Genomic DNA, 21487 nt, shown 5'->3' with positions numbered 1-21487 from the left:
TGCTTAGCCTTTAAGAGACTGTAGATTTGACTGTCATTCAATATATGACATCACTAGTGAGCTGGAAGATGACCTCGGAGACTATACACCGCGCAACCACGCGTTACCCACAGTTCACAGCTCCTGACAGTGCTGCAATTTTTTCACATATTCTTCTAATAAAATACCTTTCTCCTTCTCATTCCAGTGAGGTTTTCTTTTCATTTGCCCCATTTGTTTCCAATGTGTTTATTTTAAAAGCTGTTAAAACACCTCTCGCTTTTTTCTCTGAGGCATTGTTGTCATGGGAACAGTAGACTATTACAGCCACAAAACCTCAGACACTACAGTAAATCCTTTACAGTTTTCTCTTAGTTAAGTGAAACATCTGAGGGATTTTATGCAATCTCATTAGGTTTTCCTTTAACTTAAGGTGTATTCAACCATGCTTAGGGCTCTAGGGCAGTGAATCTCTATTATTCTGAGAGCATCAATAGCTTCTTTTTATCGTGTATGTGCTTCAAAAACATCTAAAACATATGAAGGGTGGCCTCTGGTTTTTGCACAGAACTCTGTCTGGTGGCTCTTATGAGGTACATGACTTCATAACAACATAGCAACAGCAACCAAACATGAATTTCTCTGAAAGTTCTTAACAGACTGTTTATCCCAGGTGAAATCCTTTCAGCACGTCAGCTGGAAAGAACAGGGAAGGGAGCTACACGCTGAGGTCACACAATAAAGCAAGACCTCGCCATACTCATATTCACGTCAGCAGCTCAGGGAACTTGTGCGGTGAGGTCAGGCAAACGACAGTTCCTAGATCAGTCCAAAAGTCTGCCAGGGGAACACCACAGAGGAAATTCATCCAAAAAAAAGTGGAGCCCAGAAACTTGGCAAGATCCAACGAGGAAGAAGGAGGGGCAGCGTTTACTCTGTGCGGGACACGCAAACCTCCAAACAATGTTTCCAAGAGCTCTTTGAAAATCACAAACCCAGTGACACAACTGGTCCAAAAGCAGTAAGAACCAAGTAGAAAACTTCATCTCTGACTGCACGGACATGTTCAGAGTCACACCTTCAATTATGTCCTGCCAGAGACAAACAACCATATCATTTTGCTGCAATCACCACCAACAATGTGTTGCAACAAAGGAGAAGGAACCTACCGCAGTCAAAGCCTATGGTTCCAAAGGTGAACAGTCAAAGCATAATCAATGATAAATCTAACAATGCTTATAGCATCTTAACATCCAACTTAATTTATCACATCTGCAAAAGGTTTATACACAAAGTGAGAATACAAAACCCCATGCAACTGTATGGACCTCAACACTGCATTGTTTTTTTTTCTGTATGCCAAAATATGCATAAAATAAGTGGATAGAAACCGAGCTACTGCCAAACTCTTTCCGAGTCTCCAGTGAGCCGACTCTAGCACTTGTTAGAATTCCACAGCTCAGTGGTGCATGAGAAAGCCTTCATATTCTCTCTTTCTCACAGCCCGAGGAAGAAAAGAGCAGCTCTGTCTTCATCATGAACAGCTCGCTCTGGATTTAGGAGGCACGCAAATCCTCGGAGGAGACGAGAACGGAGCTCCAGCAGCTCCCACAGTCTAGATTGGGGTTGTGAATAAATATATAAGCATATAAATATAAAAATAAAACCCATGACACATGGGTTCATCGAGTTTCCCGGAACTCATGCCAGGTCACGTCGCACAATGACATCACCTCCAGTTGCCTCACAAGTAAACTAAACTCATCTACATGAGCCGTTACTAACCACTACACGGGCTTTCACTCAGTAATTTCAGACACAAAGACAAAGCGTTCTTCTTATGCCTAAAAAGGAGATGGCCGCAGCTCTGCCTGTGGCTTGGCCCATTACTGAGGGTTTTCATCATCAGTGTGTGTTGATACAACAGCGGCAGGCTAATGACAGAGCGCAGGAGGAAGAAGGGAGGAGAGAAACGCAGTCTATCCATCATTCCTCGGATGAGTATGTCTTCTCCCATTACTCATCGCAAAACCACACACTTCTCCCCTTTTCTCCCAGAGGCCGGAGAGATCATGCATCGCTCAGTCATCGTCTCGCTCTCTTTTTTCTTATTGCCTCCTGCTGGATTGCATGCACTTGGGTGTTTTTTTTAGGGGAAAATCTGCAGTTAGAAGGTGGTCAGATGTCATTTTTGACCACCCAACTCCTCTGGCATATAACACTGTCTCGAGACCTAAAAGGCAACTCACTGCAATTCTATTTTGAAGCACATTCACATGTCGTTTCTGTCATTTCAGTGAACACTCACCAGAAGTGGGTAATTACTACTTACAGCTGCTCAAGGAAAATATTAACAGGACTTGACCTTTCCTGGGTTGGATTTTTTTTTTTCAATTTCTAAAAGAAGAGCACCTAATAAACCCTTGTTCCTATGCTGGCAGATCTTGGATGTCAGTCTATCTATTTTCATCTTGTTCTCAGCCTCTAGACCAGGAGTTAGAAGTGTGGTGAGGGTTGTCAGGCCTGTGAGCAGGTTTTTCAGGCGGTTTGAAAAAGGTGACATGAGGAGAACTCTTGAAAACAATCTAAGTTTAAAATAAAAAAATAAAAAATAAAAAAAAGTTCACATAAAATTCATTCATTCATAATCTGTAATGGTTTATCCAGTTCAGAGTCGAAGTGGGTTCAGAGCCTACCCGGAATCATTGAGTGCAAGGCTGGAATACACCCTAGAGGGGGCGCCAGTCCTTTACAGGGCAACACACACTCACACATTCACTCACACCTACAGACACTTTTGAGTCACCAATCCACCTACAAACATGTGTTTTTGGACTGTGGGAGGAAACCCACGCAGACACAGGGAGAACACACTAACTCCTCACAGACAGTCACCCGGAGGAAACCCACGCGGACACGGGGAGAACACACCAACTCCTCACAGACAGTCACCCGGAGGAAACCCACGCGGACACAGGGAGAACACACCACACTCCTCACAGACACTCCCCCGGAGCAGGACTTGAACCCACAACCTCCAGGTCCCTGAAGCTGTGTGACTGACACTACCTGCTGCACCACCGTTAACATAAAATAAAATAAATTAAAAAGCATATTAATAGTGCTGCAAAAATATTTTTTTTTTACATAAACCTTTGTTGACCAATTTCTATGTTCATATCAAGCACACGGATTTTAACCACTGTGGCAGAATCAAACCAAAATCCAACCTTCCAAAATACATTACTTCAATTGCTGTAAGTTCAGCTGAGATTCAGCAGGAGAGCATTTGTGAAAACTGTTATTTTACCAAGAATTCATTTGTTTACTACTGTTTTCATGAAAACAGTTGGATCAAATTAAGCCATTTGGTTTAGAAAACAAGCAAGGGTACAGTCAGAGGCAGAGCGCTGGTGTTGAGAGTTTAAAACACTATTGTTCAAGAGACACCTGTCATGCCAACTGGAGGGGAGTGTGTGTTTGTGTGCACACCAGCTAAAAGAAGAGCAGGTATACACACCAGCTGAGAAAGGGGAAATAAAGATGTGTGAACGTGTGCATGTGTGTGTTTACCTGGTGAGTGTCAGAACGAGGGAGTCGGTGGCTGCTTTGATCTGGTTCTGTGCCTCAACGTGTGTCATCTCCTCAGCGTTGAAGTCTCCGATGGACACAACCCAGTCCCCCACGCCCACTCCAGCCTGAGCCGCCTTTCCACCAGGAATCAGCTGTAACACACCCACACCACACCATTAAAGCATCTGTAATTAGAGTTCAGAGTTAGAAATCATACGCTTTTTCCAGTCACACTTTGAGTGAAACTGGACATGGACGGTCTCTGCTTTTTCTCTCATTGTCACCATGAAGTATGACTTTGCACAATTCTTTAGATGGGAATCAAACCACTCCAAATAACTGTTTCCATTTAAATGCTATGGAGGTGTCCTGCTTATTATAAGGAATGATGTGAGCACACTCTGATAAACAACTGCACAGATCAATAGCTTTTTAAAATCTCATTTTCTCAGGTGCCTAAACTTCTGTACAGTGCCGTATGTCTCAGTATTTCTTTGCAAGAATATAGTACCCTGTCCTTACCCAACAAACTTTCTCAGTCCACTTTAGTACCAGACTAAACCGCTCCTTTAGCAGATATTGTCTTCCCTGGGACAAATTCTTAACCATCGGGACTAGAAAGAGGTCAGCCGAGTTTGAATGCAATCGATTGAGTGGAGATTCTAACTTAAGTGCCTACAAATTATTTACCAAACGCACTCTCAGCAGTAGTTCTGCTCTGACAGCTCTAATGAAAAGCACTAAAATGCCTGCAAAGATATTGACGACGTTCCCGAAGACTAGAAAAAATGCACATGGTGCATTCTCCCAAGAAGCACTCATCTCCTGTGAAAACTGGATTTCTTATGAATGTAGTTTATTATTCATGACAGCGCTAAGAAAAGCCTCCTCAAGCGTACGACAACACTTGTCAGCTTAAGCAGGAGACAAGAGCCGAGAGTGTTAAATGAAGGCAGGTGAGTATTAGAGCAGATTAGAATGCACTTTGTTTATCGCTGTAGCTGTTCAAATATCAGTTAACACCTTTTCCAGTTCGTCTGAAATGTGTAAGAAGTATTTTAAGCCCAATTCCTTGGAGACTTACTGAACAAAGAGAAAGAAGACAGATGAAGAAAGCAGCTGTTTACTGGCCAGACGCACAGGTAGCGCAGACCTTTGATTGATGAGCTCCACTAACAAAAAGCAGCCTGAATGATCCCAGAGTTCACCACTGTGTTTACTTTTGCAAAATGCTCTCCAAGACGGCTAGATAAGGACGACTTATCAACGAGCAGGAGTTCAGAATCACACCCTCGAGGCTGGCAAAAAGAGAGAGGATTTTCTCAAAGGGGAAAATGAAGGACAAAGATACATTTCTTTGGGAAGTCATTTAATACGGAGTGTCATGATTCATTAATCTCATGATACTATAGATATTGTGGATTTTGCACCACGGTGTCATGATTTAAAAAGCTGCCAACTAGGATTTGAGACGGCATTTCAAAATTATGACATGTCTGTTTAGTCAGTACATTGCCAAATGAGCTCAATCAAGTCCATTTAAGAGAAACGCTAGACTTTCCTTTGACATAAATGTTTTTATCGTCAGCACGTTATTAATAAATAAGTTGCTTTTATTTTATTTTCTGTTTTAAGAACATATTTAGTAATTCTTATTCATTCATTCATTATCTCTAACCCTTATCCAGTTCAGGGTCACGGTGGGTCCAGAGCCTACCTGGAATCATTGGGCGCAAGGCGGGAATACGCCCTGGAGGGGGCGCCAGTCCTTCACAGGGCAACACAGACACACACTCACACCTACGGACACTTGAGTCACCAATCCACCTACCAATGTGTGTTTTTGGACTGTGGGAGGAAACCGGAGCACCCGGAGGAAACCCACGCAGACACAGAAAGAACACACCACACTCCTCACAGACAGTCACCCGGAGGAAACCCACGCAGACACAGGGAGAACACACCACACTCCTCACAGACAGTCACCCGGAGCGGGAATCGAACCCACAACCTCCAGATCCCTGGAGCTGTGCTACCTGCTGCACCACCGTGCCGCCCTAGTAGTTATCAATAAATCAATAAAGAATCACAATGATTTTGAAGCCTTTTTAAGGTAAAAATACTACCTAGTGTTCCTTTAAACACTTAAGATGTCTAGCTCCATCAACACCACTGTTAACTATTTAGACTCTATGGAGCATATAACAACAAATCACTCTTAAATGAATGTTAAACAGACCATGCATTGCTCTTTTGTATGAAGTAGATGAGTTACAGCAGAATATAGTGAATTCTGCTAACAGGGAAAAAAAAAAAAAAAAAAAAAAAGGAAACTCCAGGGTCCTGCTGTTCACACACCAAGGCAGGAATTTAGTGTGTGAGATAATGAAAAAACATCCTTCTTGGCTAAAGAAGGCAAAAACAGATAATTTAGTGGCGTGTCATGTACAGGAAACTTATACTGCATATGTCGTACACACATACATGATTGCTAATAGTGACTCACAGTCTGAACATCATCTAAGGGGTGTATGGTGTTGACAGCTCCTTCCCTGAGGCTGACTTCATATAGTGGTTATTTCACAGAACCAGCGCCTGGCCGTGGGAAACCAACTGCAACTTGTTTAACTAAAACACATCCAAAAATGCTAAATTAACCCAAAGTAATCCAGCTATAGTACATTTCCATTCATTTCAGATGATGTATTAACTCATCTGAAAGGTCTTACTTAGCTTTAATTAGCTTTTTTTCTGATCTTATTACTACTCATAAGGACACACAGATGTGAAAGTTGTGGGCTCACGTCAATCTGCTGACGCTGCTTTTATAAAATGTACAACTGGAAATGTATCCACCTCCATTAGCACTAAAGCAAAATTAAATTTATTTCTATAACGTTACAAATGGAGCGAAATGAATAAAATGCAGACATTTCTAGCACAATTAAGGGCTAAGTGCTTTGGAAGTGCACTCAGATATTGGTTTAATAAAGGGTAAATGAACTCTGGGGATGTCTGGTTCCCATCAGCATCACTGCGAATATACCTGACTCAGTGAGTTTCTCTCAAACAGAACTGGCTTAATGTGAAGCAGGCCCCTGATCAAATCATAGCAAAAGTTACTAAGCTGCTGTGTAAGATGAGTAATGATATGCCCTCATGGAAATAAAAGGCTGGTGTCATTTCTAAAGAACTTGAGTGCTAAATATGCGCACACACTCAGACTCCAGACAGAGCCAAACAGACTCACTGGGTTTCTCTAAAGAACAAAAAGCTCTGAGGCAGAATACAGAGGAAATCTATTGACTCTTAGCTGATCCAGTCAGCACCTGCTATGCGGGAGGATTTGTTTAGACAAAAGAAATTCTCTCTCTGAACTCACAGAGAGGGCTCAGTACTAAACAAAATAAAAAAAGCACTGAGAAAACCCTCAACAGTTGTGGTGCAATTAAAATGAGTCAACAGTATTTTACTGCTAATGAAAGCTACTTAACAAGGGTGGAAAACTCCATTTGAAGGCAATTAACCTTGTTACATTCTGAGGTTTTTTAATTCAGTAACTACAGCTCTGCGCAAGTACTGCAGTCAGAGAGCGACCCTCGTTTAATTTACAGTCAAAAAGCCAAGTACAAATTATTCGTTTCTTAGAAGAATACAAGGGATTCCTACCAAATGTACCATTTAAAATATTAATAAAACAACGCGGAGAAAAGGGGACTGATTACATCTGTCCAATGCCTGGTAGAGCACAGATAAACAGTGCTTGAAGCCTTCACTGTTGAGAGATATAATTAAAGCAAGACCCAATCATTTCAGATCTGAAAGAAAAACAGCTGTTTGTCTGCTTCCTTCCTCTGTGAGGAAGCAATGCTTAGTTATCTGGGTCTGAAAGGAGGTGGAGCTGTCAAGGGAGGGAGACCAGACCTCGACATTAACTGAATATGTTGGGCATTGCTTTGTATACTGCCAAAGAATCATAAATGAAGACGTTTAGTACTGAAGGACCCAGTTTTCTAGATCAGGATTAGGCTTAAACCCTACACTCCAGCCACACTGGTTGGGCCATTGGCCCTGTCCTGATGGGATGACTGACAGGTAGGAAGCCTATCTGCTCCGTTTGCATTTTCACAAGCATTCCGACACAGAATAACTGTGGTATGGGCTGATAATGTCATTGTAAAGCAGAGGAGGTGCCATTTCCCCTTTAACGTTTAAAATTCTGCCATCTTTCTAGTGAAGTGGGGTGCTTGAAAATTACATTTACTTTACTTTTCACATGCATTGTCACTTGAGGAATATTTTAATCTTCATTCTGACATCACAGACATTAAAGGACAGAACCCAACCCATAACACAGGGCTACTGAAGGAGTGCAATATTTTCAAAATGAGATCCAGCTTTGCTTCAGTCTATAACAGGTTTATGTTCAACGCCCTTCATCTGCCCTCACCTTCAAGCAAAGCAACAGCTTACAACAGCTGTACCACACAAGGTTCACAGACATTCTGTCATTTCCTGCTCTGTATAACTCCCTCAACCCCGCACCCACCTTCAACAAGCACTTACAAGCACAAACCCTTAAAAAACATACTGATGACTATTTTCCCCCGACACACACCAAGTGGCAGCATTCATAAGGCTACATCCCCATTCTGCTTTAGAACAAATGGCATTACATAAACCTGGGACAAAGTACTGATGTATCGATATGTCATTGTTTCTTTTGTGCTACATTATTGACAGACTGGTGGCCAAATATCAATATGTATATATACACAGAGTACATCTGACATGACAGAACTTTTACCTTGATAATTAATGAATGAGCAACTTTTTTGTTTTTTGCTTCATAGCTTACTGTGGCAGATTAGATTGTGCCGAATCAAGTGACGTCATCCATGGCAGAGTGGTTTTAAGGGGTCAGTACCTGAACAGACTGAGGGACATTAACAGAATGAAGGAAATAACAGTAAGCTATGGTTGTATTATGCACTAGAGGAAAACAGATTTAGCATGAAAAACACATGAAAACACTTAAGAGTGTGGGTCTGAGTATGAGAAAGGCTGCTAGGTAGGATAGGTATCGAAAGGTAGCACAACATGCAGACAGCGTACACCCTCAGGCACCGAGTACCACCAGAGCCAACACTCAGCTGTGCATTAATGATGTGAGTAAACAGTTTCATTTTATATTATTGGAGGCAATAGGAACATACAGATACAGTACCCTAAGCCTGGCATTTATGCTGGTAGATCTTTCATTTGTTCTGATTTTAAAAGGTGATCTTATAGAGTATTGCAGACAATGTATGTAGGGGTGGGAATCACATATCATGGCACAATCTACAGTTGACAATCTGACAGTATAAGCTTTCAGAAAATATTAGCCACTTTAGTTTGCACTGAAGCTACAAGTCTACAAAAGAAAGGGAAGTAGCGAGTGCGGGCGGCTGAGAGTATTAGAGAAAACAGCCCAGTTGAAGCGTGGAGGACACTGCAGAGAGTGATCAGGAGACTCTGAGGTTGGCGCTGATGGACACAAGCACCTGCTCCTCAGGCTCAGGTTCAGAGCAGCTGTTCCTACTCTCACTGCAGGACGGCAGAAACGTGCTGAGCTCAGGCCTTTCAGACGAAACCATAAAAACCTCATGAGCACAGACAGCCATGGGCGAAAACGCGCCTTCACTTATACATCAAACGCTCACCCCGCCATACGCTACAGGAGATCAGATTTTTCCCATTTCAGATCGTAGCACTCAAGCTCAATGCGCACAGTGTGAGAAACAAATGTACTCTACAGCTTCCAGCAGTTCCCCGCAATGCAGTAGGGTCATATCGTGCATAGGTGGATAGATGGTTGTGTCAAACAAGCTAAGAAGCCCTGTGGATCACCTTAGCAAGTGTTTTTATCATTCCTCTTGTGGAAATTCAGCACGGGGCATAGCTGTGAATATACCTCATTAACAGCAGGCCAGGCTTAGCGACCACCCCTCCACTGGTAGTTCGAAATTCCTGCCATATTTCACTTTTAGGCTTTTCCCACCCTTCCTTTGGGGGCTGTAGGACCCTGGGCTTGGCTGTCATTGCGTCAGCTGAAACGGAGCCATAAATATCTCAGATGCAAGGAGCCAGGCTTTCTCTGAAGGACTGATCAGTACTTGGTGGGCAAAGCCATGCACCCTTGCAAAGAGGAAGCCAAACCTTCCTCTGATTCCCATCTTAACGATCCTGCCCCAAACTGTAGCTGAGATTTCTGTATTCCAGTCCACGGGCCTAGAGTTATTGGCAATGAGATCAGCGACAAACAGCAAGTTTTATGAGCAGAAACGTTTTGCACTGAGCACCCGTCAAATTTATCTCTCTCGCAGTTCATTAAACGTCAACAGTAATGCGCGCCGAGGGACCCGGAGGAGCCATCGCAGGAAGAGAAGGGAGAAGAAGAAAAAAAAGGAGACGAAGGGCTGAATGCTGAATGTAGTGGAGCGAAAGACAGGGCCGTGGATCACGGCTCTGACACCGTGTGGAATAGAATCTAGAATAAAGGCAGTCACGAGCAAACGCATCAAAAGGTTACATCATTATTACAGCTCGGCTGAAAGCCTTGATCTGCGCTAATAAAAACCAAGTGAACAATCCATCACGGAGAAGCAGAAACTGTAATCTAAATCACTAGGCTGTTTCACGCAACATGGGGAGAAGTCTAATAAATGACTTTTCACAATGTGTGAGTGAAGAAAGCATTGAGAAATCCTTCGCAGGCTCCGTGCTCAGGGTGGGAATTATAGATCATACGGCTATATCATGAGGTATTAGGCTGTGGTGGACTATTCTGAATAAGCTGTGGTAAAAATCAGTGCTTTGAGCACAATGAACAACTATAACAACTAAGGGAAATTAGCCAAAAAACAAATAAATAAACACCATGACACAAAAATATATTACAAAAAGTGCCCACACTTACTTCATGTGCTTGGCTTTGGTAGGAAAATATTTCTTTGATGTGCGAGAGGGTCACTTGGTTCAGAGTGTAAATGGCCAGTGGTTTTACTAGGTTATGGACACAGAAATGAAGACAAAAGCCTGCTGTGTGTTGCCAGGAATAGGAAAGCAGTGTTAAAAATGCCAGGAATGCTGGAGCACTGTGGAGACGCATGGAATGGAACAGAGGGGAGGGGGAAAAGAACATCCAAAACCTCAGGAGGGGGACAGTCTGAGGTGACCAGTCTCACAGACACACACATTTCATTTCAAGTAAACTGCCACTGAATTGTTATCCAGATACATTTAAGAAGTCATGGTAGCAGTCAAAAGGAGCCACTATTGAAGAACAGTGATTGAACTGGCCAGCCGAGAGCCCTGACCTTGTGATTAAATGTTTGGGATGACTTAGAGAATCGGTCCTACAGTTGTGGCGTCAACTTTTCTGCACTTTACAAAGTCAAGACCATGTTGTTGGCCTTTGAGTTATTTTCATTTTTAAAACCAGTGCAGTTCTGTCCTAGCTCATCTAGTAACAATGTTTTTCTCTACTGTTTTTTTGACCAAGGCTGAGATAAAACAGCTGAGGACTGACTGTAAAACAGCTCTGCTCCTTAGTTCCTTTAATGAATACAGATCCAGACAAATGAAGGTGCCTTGGCCAGCTAACAGGCCGTATATCACCGCAGCGTGGACAGAGAGGGGGGAGACAAAAAAGTCAAATGGACAATCTTTCATCAAGGCAAATATTCATGGATTTCTCCAAAAATAAGCTGAGGGCTTCCAAGTCGTCACTGGGCTCATAAAAAGGCTGCATGTGAACAGGTTTTTATTAGAACTGGCTCGTAAAATCTTGCTGTTTGTTCTCAAAACACAAAAAGGAACTGGCAGACCACCGCATTAGACAGTTTTCACCCCGCTTTCTCTTTCCTTTGCTTGATGTAGAGATGATAAGACACCAGTCTCGGTCCAATCCCAGTGACAGTGTCACTGACAGAACGAATCAATGAACTACATCTGCGTCACAACTGACAGAGCAATAATCGCTGATCCAAGCCAAGCTTAACTCAGACAAGCAAACACCTGTGGAGCTTCTCCAGACACACTGATGTCAGTTTGAACATAGGAAGCCTGTAAGCCTTGGCTTGTGCGCTTGCATTCCAGCGCTAATTCATTTGTACGTCACTCAACAGGAGAGACATGGTGCATTTGTTTTCCTTCGACGTCTCTTTACGGTCAGCTACAGCCCAGTGAGCAGTGAGAAGGCCTTGTCTTCAAGCAGGTCTTTAACAGCAGGGAACACCGAAGTTCAACAGACTGCAATTCCCCCAAATCAAGTTATTGAACACTCCTTGTACCAGTGAAAGAGAAGCCCATTGTGTTCCTTGTCCTGTACAATGCATTTTACTACGGAAGCCCATTTCTGCCACATAACAATTAATTATTTAAAAAGGTACCAATTTTATTTCCATTAATATGTACGTTGCCATCTCAACATTTTGTGTTTTTACTGTAAATAGACAGCAGCAGTCACCAATAACAAACACAGTCATCCTCCTGTACAAACTGCACCCACTGTGATTGTCCTACAGATTATATTTTTCGCTGGAACATGGTTGGTATGTGTTTTAAATTCTTCAGTGATTTGATTCTGTACACTCCCTGTAGCAAGTGAACAACTATAGCCAGTAAAATATGGTGTACTGCTACAACTGTACTTTCTAACATTAGTGAAACCATGGCAAAGAAAGGTCAATCTTGAGATTAGAAATGGTAACTTAGGCAACATGAGGTGAAAAATCACTGTCATTGAGAATGTATTCATCATCTGTAACCCTTATCCAATTCAGGGTCGCGGTGGGTCCAGAGCCTACCTGGAATTGGGCGCAAGGTGGGAATACACCCTGGAGGGGGCGCCAGTCCTTCACAGGGCAACACAGACACACACACATTCACTCACACCTACGGACACTTTTGAGTCGCCAATCCACCTACCAACGTGTGTTTTTGGACTGTGGGAGGAAACCCACGCGGACACGGGGAGAACACACCAACTAATCACAGACAGTCACCCAGAATGGGAATCGAACCCACAACCTCCAGGTCCCTATTGAGAATTTAGATCAAGAGATTTATGAGTCTCATATTTACCTGTGGTTTCCAACCTTGCTTCCCCAACATAACTATGTCTGCATCTCCTGTTTAGGGGCTTTCTGATCATTACACAGATGCATCTTGTATAGCACAGTTTCATGGAGAATTTGCACAACAGTTTCCAAATAATTTAAGCTGAAAAGGTAAAATATTTTCCTGTTTTTAATTTTAATTTCAGCACAACGTGGACTTTCCTACAGTCACTTCTTTGGAATCAAGGTTTGCTCATGAGAAGTCAGCCTTCTTCATCAGTTATGATTCACGGTTCACAGGAGGGCTTCACATCAGGAGGTCTCAGATACTTTTCCTCCCTTTCACAGTATTCTCTCTGATCTTCCAACATTCATTCAATAGAAAGAACTAGCACCAAAAACAAATTCAAACCAGCATTAAATCTGGACTCAAGCTGGGGCAATTCCCTTTCTTATAGGGAACAAGGTGTTCAAGCTGAACACGAACGCGAGGCGGCTTTGTAACCCATTTTTGATGGTTTTCTGGGGGAAAATGAAAAACCGATGTCTCAAACGAAGTGAAACACTTTTGTGATGTATGATAATTATAAAAGCATATATCAAAAAGTTTTGCTTCCGTGTTCTAGAGGGTCTCTAAACTCAGGGTGAAAGGAGGACATTGTGTTCTGTGCGATCTCTTAACAGCGCTCAAAATCAGCAGCACCTCTAGGTTCAGGTCGATAGGGAACACGTACAGACACGCTCTCATCATTGCATAACACCTGGCAGTGGCAGGAGCTCTATGATTGGCTGTCCAGCTGAAGCATGAGATCATGGTTAAGCTCAAAGCAGACGTGCGCTGAGCTGTCTAGCCCACGTTCAGGTGATTCTCATCGTCACTCACAACAATATGTGACTGATGATTGGCACAGAAACAGATGGAAGCAGCCCTGTGATGTGTTGTGTGTGATAGTACAGAGCTTGTAAAATTATAAACCCTGTGATAAAACAGGGCAGGGAAACAGGAAAACAGGTGAACAACCGACTCTGGAACGAGCGTTGGTGATGGAACAGAAAGCATGAGCTTTGAAAATGGAAGCTAAACCACTTCTAAAGCTATAGGTTGTTTTTTTATTGGAAATAACCTCTTAGTATGTAACTGTGACGACCAGAGGGGAACATTCAAGAAAGGATATCAGACCAGTACTGAATCAGTATCAGAACCACCTCTAAATAATGGTTTAATGCTTTCCAAAGCAGAATGTATCCAAATCTAAACCAAAAACCAACCATTCAAATACCTTTCATGTATCCTTTTATGTAATACCAGCTTTGTCTTATGACTAATCAATGGCAACGACGGTGATCTAACAGCACAAACAATGGAATACATAATAAACAGTCTATTTTTACACCCTCATAACAAGGATTTTCACAAATGTCCCATGGTAAAACTACTCAAAATGATCTTTTATTTCATTAAAAGGGGGCATTCATTATTGTAGAGAAACACTGTTCTCTCTGGTTTGTTTACGTTCAAAAGCTCCACATCTTTTAAGTTGGAAATGTGTGTTTAAGGGGAAAAATTAATTAATTAACATGGCCTTTCATTTCATTTTTAGAAATGGGAGTTTGGCTTAAAATCTGACAAGGCAAAGTCACTCCTACTTGGTGCAACAGTGCTATAATCCTACATTCACTTTACACAGCCCTACCCAAAACAGAGAAGACAACAACAGCCTGCCTGGCATGACTGACCAGTTTTGAGAGGACTGCAGCTACCAGTAGATGTTGAGCATATTCACCTCGAACAATACTGCACATATTAGGACCGGAAAGTGTCTGCTGGGCCCCTGCCCCTATTCAATCCAGAGCATAGGAGTCCATAACAAGCCAAGATTCAGTGACCTTTAGGGGAGGACCAGGCATCCCAGAAACCAAACAAACCCATAACATATCCTTGTGAGGAGAGAGGAGAAGGCTAATGTTGTGGAGAGAGTTGTCTTATGGGTTTGATATCAAGCAGTGACATGTTTGTGAAGGAATGCGTGTGTGTTGAAACAGACCTCACGTAGCTGGCAGCATATGGTTCTCGTTAACCTCATTACGTTTCCTTTTCAGGCCACGTTTGATTTTTTTTTTTTTTTTTTTTGGGGGGGGGGTTAAAAATCACCCTAAAGGAGGGTTATGACACACCATTCATAATAAACCTTCGTTTAACTTAAATAGGAGAGAACAAAATGGAAAACAATAGCTAGTGGCATAAAGGCCAATCCTAGTAATAATGAGGGAAAATAAAAAGTGGCTTTGTGTTTGCAGAGTTTAATGAACTGTGGCAAATTTCAACCAGCAAAATCCACCAATAGCAACCTGTTTTGGGCGCACTGACCTTAGGGGCAGGCCTTGGTACAGCAGCCCTTTGAAAGTGCTGGGATATATATAGCAGGTACTAAAGCATAACACATTATACATTTCTTTCTGAGTGGTTATAAATTAATACATAAGAGAGAGGCAGTAGGTTACAAAGTCAGTAGAGGGCTTGTTTAAAATGTAAATTTTAAATTACTTCTGTATACTTTTCTCTCATTTCCTGGACTTGGTTACAGCACAGAAAGAAGTGCCAAATCCAGCCTTGGTAACATCTACACTACTTATACAAACATGTTATATAATTGGTGAATTCTGCTAGTTTAAAAGTACACACTTTAGTGTAATCTCCAAAGTAAAGTATAAGGTAAAATAAGAAACACTGGAGGAAGAGCATATGAGACTGTCAGAATGGAAGGCTGTGAAGCCCCCCAGCACCGGGCTGTGAAGCAGTGGAGCTGTGTTTACTGGAGTTAAGGAGCTTCATCCATTTTTTCTGGAATAAGCTGGAGTCTGTGTTTCCAAACCTCAGTAGCAAACCTCACTAATGTTCCCAAATGGGGGCCCGCTGAGACATACCACAACATTTATAAAGCAAACAAAAGCTGAGAACACAACAGCATTAAGGGAGAATGCAATGCAAATACAACCATCAGAACAGATACACAAAGGCTCGACAAACCTGAGAACACAACATTCATTCATTCATTTATTATCTGTAACCCTTATCCAATTCAGGGTCGCGGTGGGTCCAGAGCCTACCTGGAATCATTGAACGCAAGGTGGGAATACACCCTGGAGGGGGCGCCAGTCCTTCACAGGGCAACACAGACACACACACATTCACTCACACCTACGGACACTTTTGAGTCGCCAATCCACCTACCAACATGTGCTTTTGGACTGTGGGAGGAAACCGGAGCACCTGGAGGAAACCCACGCAGACACAGGGAGAACACACCACACTCCTCACAGACAGTCACCCGGAGAGGGAATCGAACCCACAACCTCCAGGTCCCTGGAGCTGTGTGACTGCGACACTACCTGCTGCACCACCGTGCTGCCCCGAGAACACAACATCATTAACTGAAATGCTGCATTGGAGGGGTGCTCACACCACAAATGAGCCCGGCCACTAGCGGGTTGTGCCGAATTCTGTATCCCACCATGAGATGCTTCTCTTATCGGGAGTGCATGCGTGTGTTCTCCAAAGGGAAATTATTGCATGTTTTAAGTTACTAATATTGACGAGAAAAACGTGAGGAATAGCACATTTATTTCAATCAACAACAACGTAAAATCACCATCTCACAGACTAGAAAGTTTGTGGTTCTATTCTTGCCTTGGTCGTGTTTTGAGTTGTTCTGGTGTTTGCATTTTCGTTGCATTGCGTGCCACCTAAACTGCAGTTTACAGGAGATGCTGTGGCTTTAGCCACATCCACGCCTCAAGGCTATGAGCCCAGTACTGCTGGCAAGCTTTGAAGATGATGATGATTTGAGCTTGAGGACACTTACCTTGGACACGGTCAGAGGCATGCTGAAGTCTTTTCCACCCTGGAGCCGGAATCCCCAGGGTGCTGGCCCAGGGAGCGTCACACAGTAAGCGTTCATGGCCTGTGAACCAAAGGAGAGAGGGAGAGGGAGAGAGAGATGATGGTCTTTTCAACACATGGCAATAACAGCCTGAGGTGCACTGTTCCCTCATGGGACTAAGAGCTAACAGAGCAGACCTTGTGGAGGTGAACCACAGCTGATAGAGCAGTGATGTCATCAGCAGTCTGTTAGTTCTCAATACAGCGATGAGTCGATCGGCATTTTTAAGCAACTGCAGTGTCTTGCATCAAAACGGAAGGACAGAGGAGAAGTAAACAGTGAAACAAGAAATGTGGTCAGTAGTGTGACCGGTGTATTGCTTGGCCAATGCAATCTCTGATTACATGCAAACATTGGGAGCCTTGCCGCAAGTCAAACACTTGACCTCCCTGATACTGCAAAAAAAAAAACACCTCTTTAGATGACTATGACACTGGGGAGCTCAATATGAGCCAGTCAAGGTAAATAACAAAAACGATGTGTGCCGTTTATATATCCAATGTTCTCAACATTTTACCATCAGCTGACAGTAAGAAACTTATACACACTTGTGTTATCATCTACTGCAATATTCTTTATTCTGTTCTACCACAGCACACCATTTCCAGCTTAAAGAGAGTTCAAACTGCTACAGCGAGAATCTTGACATGCTCAAGACTGAGATCATATTACATCTGTCCTCTAACAGCTGCACCAGTTACCAGTGTCATTTCACTTTGGTTTTGCTCATTTTTAAAAGCCTTCATGTTCTTGCTCCACTGCAGCTCTCAGATTTGATTATTAGGCACGTTTTCTCAAGAGCCCTTAGATCAGCCAACATGAATACAGCGGCTGCTGCGGCCTGGAATAAAACTGGAAAGGCAGCCTTTTCCCAGTACATGTCCTAATCTCTCGAACTCTCTCTCAGATAAACTAATGGCCCTCTGTGATCTGGGAACTTTTAAGAGCAGGGTTAAAACCTTGGTTTAAACGGGCTTGCTTTTAAAATAATCAGATTATACTGTTATGATGAGCTGTACTTAACTGATTTGTTTTTAAATTTTTTCTTTTATGTTTAAATATTTTTTTTCCATTCTGATTTAAATATTATTTTATATTTATTAATCTGTAAATCAGTCGGCACGGTGGCGCAGCAGGTAGTGTTGCAGTCACACAGCTCCAGGGATCTGTCCCTCCGGGTGACTGTCTGTGAGGAGTGTTGTGTGTTCTCTCTGCGTCTGCGTGGGTTTCCTCCAGGTGACTGTCTGTGAGGAGTGTTGTGTGTTCTCTCTGCGTCTGCGTGGGTTTCTTCCGGGTTACTGTCTGTGAGGAGTGTTGTGTGTTCTCTCTGTGTCCGCGTGGGTTTCCTCCGGGTGACTGTCTGTGAGGAGTGTTGTGTGTTCTCTCTGTGTCTGCGTGGGTTTCCTCCGGGTGACTGTCTGTGAAGAGTGTGGTGTGTTATCCCTGTGTCCACGTGGGTTTCCTCCGGGTGACTGTCTGTGAGGAGTGTGGTGTGTTCTCCCTGTGTCCGCGTGGGTTTCCTCCGGGTGACTGTCTGTGAGGAGTGTGGTGTGTTCTCCCTGTGTCCGCGTGGGTTTCCTCCGGGTGCTCTGGTTTCTTCCCACAGTCCAAAAAACACATGTTGGTAGGTGGATTGGCGACTCAAAAGTGTCCGTAGGTGTGAGTGAATGTGTGTCTGCGTTGCCCTGTGAAGGACTGGCGCCCCCTCCAGGGTGTATTCCCACCTTGCGCCCAATGATTCCAGGTAGGCTCTGGACCCACCGTGACCCTGAACTGGATAAGCGCTTACAGATAATGAATGAATGAATGAATGATCTGTAAATCATTTTATCAAACCTTATTTTAACTAGTGCTATATAGCTCAATTTTACATTATTATGGCTGGTAAATCTGACTGCAAGACATCACCACAATACGTACTGCAAAAGCATAGAACCAAGAGTAACATCTTAGCAAGATATAAAAACATAATATTTACTGAACTAAACCTGGCTAACTGAAACTGGATGTGCAAAACTTGGCATTAGAATCAAACCAATACAAAAATATTTAAGGTATAAGTCTTTGTTGATTAAATGGTACCAGACAATCACTTAAAAAAAAAAAAAAAAGATCACCTAAAATCCTAAAGTCAGTCTCAACCACAAATTTTTCAGTGTCTGTGTCGGTTTGAAAACTGTCAAACGAAAGACTGCAACCAAGCCAACGTCAGCTGTGATTAAAGGAGCAAGCTCCTATTTAGAATAGTAGAGATGCCCCTTTAAGGCATTTCTTTACTTGAGAGAATAATTTGAAGCTTTTCACCTACTTTAATCAGCCTTTTTTTTTTTAGAATAATATTTGTGCTTTCTAGCACTTCTGCAAGAGTATCTTGTTCTAACATCAACCCAACCTTGGCCTCTTGTAGCAACTTAAAGGCATTTGTTCAACAACTTCACAGGCCAATTTTCCAGACAAGGATTAAGACTAATCTTGAACTAAATTACACTGTCATTAGAGATTCTTCAAAGGGAATTCCAAGGTCCAGTGACTCCATATCAGGTCACAGCAGCTCACAATACAAGAAAGAGTTACTTTTCTCCCCTGCTTTACGCTGTTTGCCCCGTTGTGTATTTGTGGCACGAATGGGAGAAATCTGAGAATGGAGTAGATGTCAGTAAAGAAAAGTTAGCCGCTAGAAATCCACACCACACTTTCCACTGATGGGTGCACAACTAACAGGCAGTGGCCTTCTACCGAGTCTGCATTTTAAAAGTTTACTTTTTGATGGCACTGTTAAATATTTTTCTATCAGGCCGAAAAGGTAATACACTCTAAAGTGCAACAGCTCTGTCGCTGAGCCATCTCAGAGCCCAAATTTGACACTTGTGTGCTGCACACTGAAATATAACGACATACAACATGTCAACTTGTAAGGTCCAGACCAACACCAAAGCCCAAGAAATTGGCAGCTTTTTCAGAAACAGTGTTGTTAACATAAGTTGACAAAGTACGATGTCTTTTTATGAGCTTAAACACCAGCCTACAGCAGAAGAACAAACACACTCGCAGGTCCAAGAAACCACTCTTGTTCTTAACATCATTTTCTGCCTGCCAACACATTCTGCACAAACTAATCCGCTACTTGTGCCAGGCACCATCAGTCCAGGATTACAGCATTATGTTCAAATCATATAAAGAGGAGAACACTTCCACATAAAACTGCAGCCGTTTAAATAGACCAGTATAACCTGAACCTCAACATACATGACAAGTGGGGCCTCCGAAATGAATTATGAGACCACCGGCAGCCTTCTCTCTGCATGTATACCTGGAACAGGCTGGTGGGTGCCTTGTAGCGAGGGTCAGGGAAGTCACCCAAACCCAGAAAAGTGAGAGCCCTGGCAATGGGAAAGGAGTCGGACCTTCAAACTGCTGGCAAAAGGCTTCTACAGCCCCCCCCACCCCAACCCCCCACTCTCTGCTAGTGACACGGGTAAGGCTCTACGTCTTTCCCCGCTCCACAGGCTATATAAGGAATGTAAAACTACACCAAACTATTTCAGCCCAACACCCACATGAGTCACGCAGAGGCAAAGAGAGAGAGAGAGAGAGAGAGAGAGAGAGAGAGAGGGAGAGAGGCAGAGAGAGAGAGAGAGGGAGAGAGGCAGAGAGAGAGAGAGGGAGAGAGAAAACATTGACTTGCCCACATATTCTGGCTCCAGAAAGAACATTTGAACCAATAAATAGTCACAGAGAGACATCCAAAAAGAGGACGTGGAGAGTGAACATTCCAACCAGTGTGAATAACATACATTTCACAGACATTACTAAACCACCGGCAGGGAGGGGATAAAATGAGACACTCCAAGACTCTATATCCAGCAGAGAACCACAGGGGCACTATATTGTAGTACACTGTTGTCAAAGCCTACAACTGAACACACTATGGCTTAAAAGTAGGGGGGACCATATGATGTCATAATCAATTACAGCACATAAAGAAAAACAATCTCCAGTAAAGTAATTTACAAAAGGAAAAAGTCAATGTAAAAAAAAATCAAATACCAACTAATTTTAGAGCTTTTCTATTAGTTCATTCATCATATAATTTTCTCACAAAGTGAGAGACAGCTGCTGTGTTCAAATGATGTAGCAAATTTAACATCAAAAAAATGGACATGGTTTTCAGCAATGAAACTCAGATTCCATTACAAAGATAATCATTAGTCTTGCTTCATTTGTTTTAGTTCAGTGCTGCTTGTAAAACGTAAAGATTTAATTTGCCTTGGCTCATTATAATAAGAGGCACCACTTATTCATTTCTCTCTGCTCCAACTTTCCAAACGTACTCAGCGGGTACTATAAAAGATCAGTGTTTTTGTGGTTGTCTTTTGGTAAATGTGGGTGTTTTTATATATTTTTGCCGGCGTGTCTAATCAACAACTTATGTAACTGCATATATTCACATAATCCAATCAATGAAATATAAACAAAGTAATCTACAGTGTTTGGTTGTGAAATGTTTATTGCATAGGAATGTCAGCGTCTGTAATTCTTTACTACAGTTGAGACAGAAACCAGTTGTCGCAAGGTCTAAAAGTCAGTTCATTTACTGTTGTCTTCGTTCATAGATTTTTATTCACTGACAATTGTATTTTTAGTCATAAATGTGGAGATTAACATTTTCTAAGAGGAATATTTTGTAGCACAAGTTGCTAGATATGTACTTCTCCAAAAATGAACAGCGATTTAAGTCAGATTCATAATCAAAACTTGTAAAAACCATCATGAAACAATGTCTAAGACATAAGGAAAGGTGTATTTGAGAAATGTACCTTTTGAAGCATTTCAGACGTCTGGTTCCTATCACCGCTATTGTTAATCTTTCAGGCCATGAAGAGTTCTCTA

At 42.5% G+C, this 21487-nt stretch overlaps 1 protein-coding gene across 5 annotated transcripts in view; it reads right to left on the bottom strand.

Annotated features, from left to right (window-relative positions):
- Positions 1–21487, bottom strand: part of pdlim7 (PDZ and LIM domain 7) — a 52246-nt gene that overhangs the window by 28276 nt on the left and 2483 nt on the right. For 4 of the 5 annotated variants that reach the window (XR_010795188.1, XR_010795187.1, XM_066642372.1 and 1 more), the window contains exons 2-3: positions 16520–16618; positions 3553–3704 (exon numbers count right to left, since the gene is read on the bottom strand). Coding sequence is in view for 3 of the 5 variants with exons in the window: in XM_066642372.1 (XP_066498469.1) it covers positions 3553–3704; positions 16520–16618 (251 nt within the window). In the remaining 2 variants the exon portion in view is untranslated. The remainder of the gene's footprint in view (positions 1–3552; positions 3705–16519; positions 16619–21487) is intronic. The other variant, XM_066642371.1, reaches the window with a different exon arrangement.

This window comes from Hoplias malabaricus, chromosome 13, assembly GCF_029633855.1.
Source record: "Hoplias malabaricus isolate fHopMal1 chromosome 13, fHopMal1.hap1, whole genome shotgun sequence".
Taxonomy (NCBI): Eukaryota; Metazoa; Chordata; class Actinopteri; order Characiformes; family Erythrinidae; genus Hoplias; species Hoplias malabaricus.
This window is presented reverse-complemented; position numbering and strand designations above follow the sequence as displayed.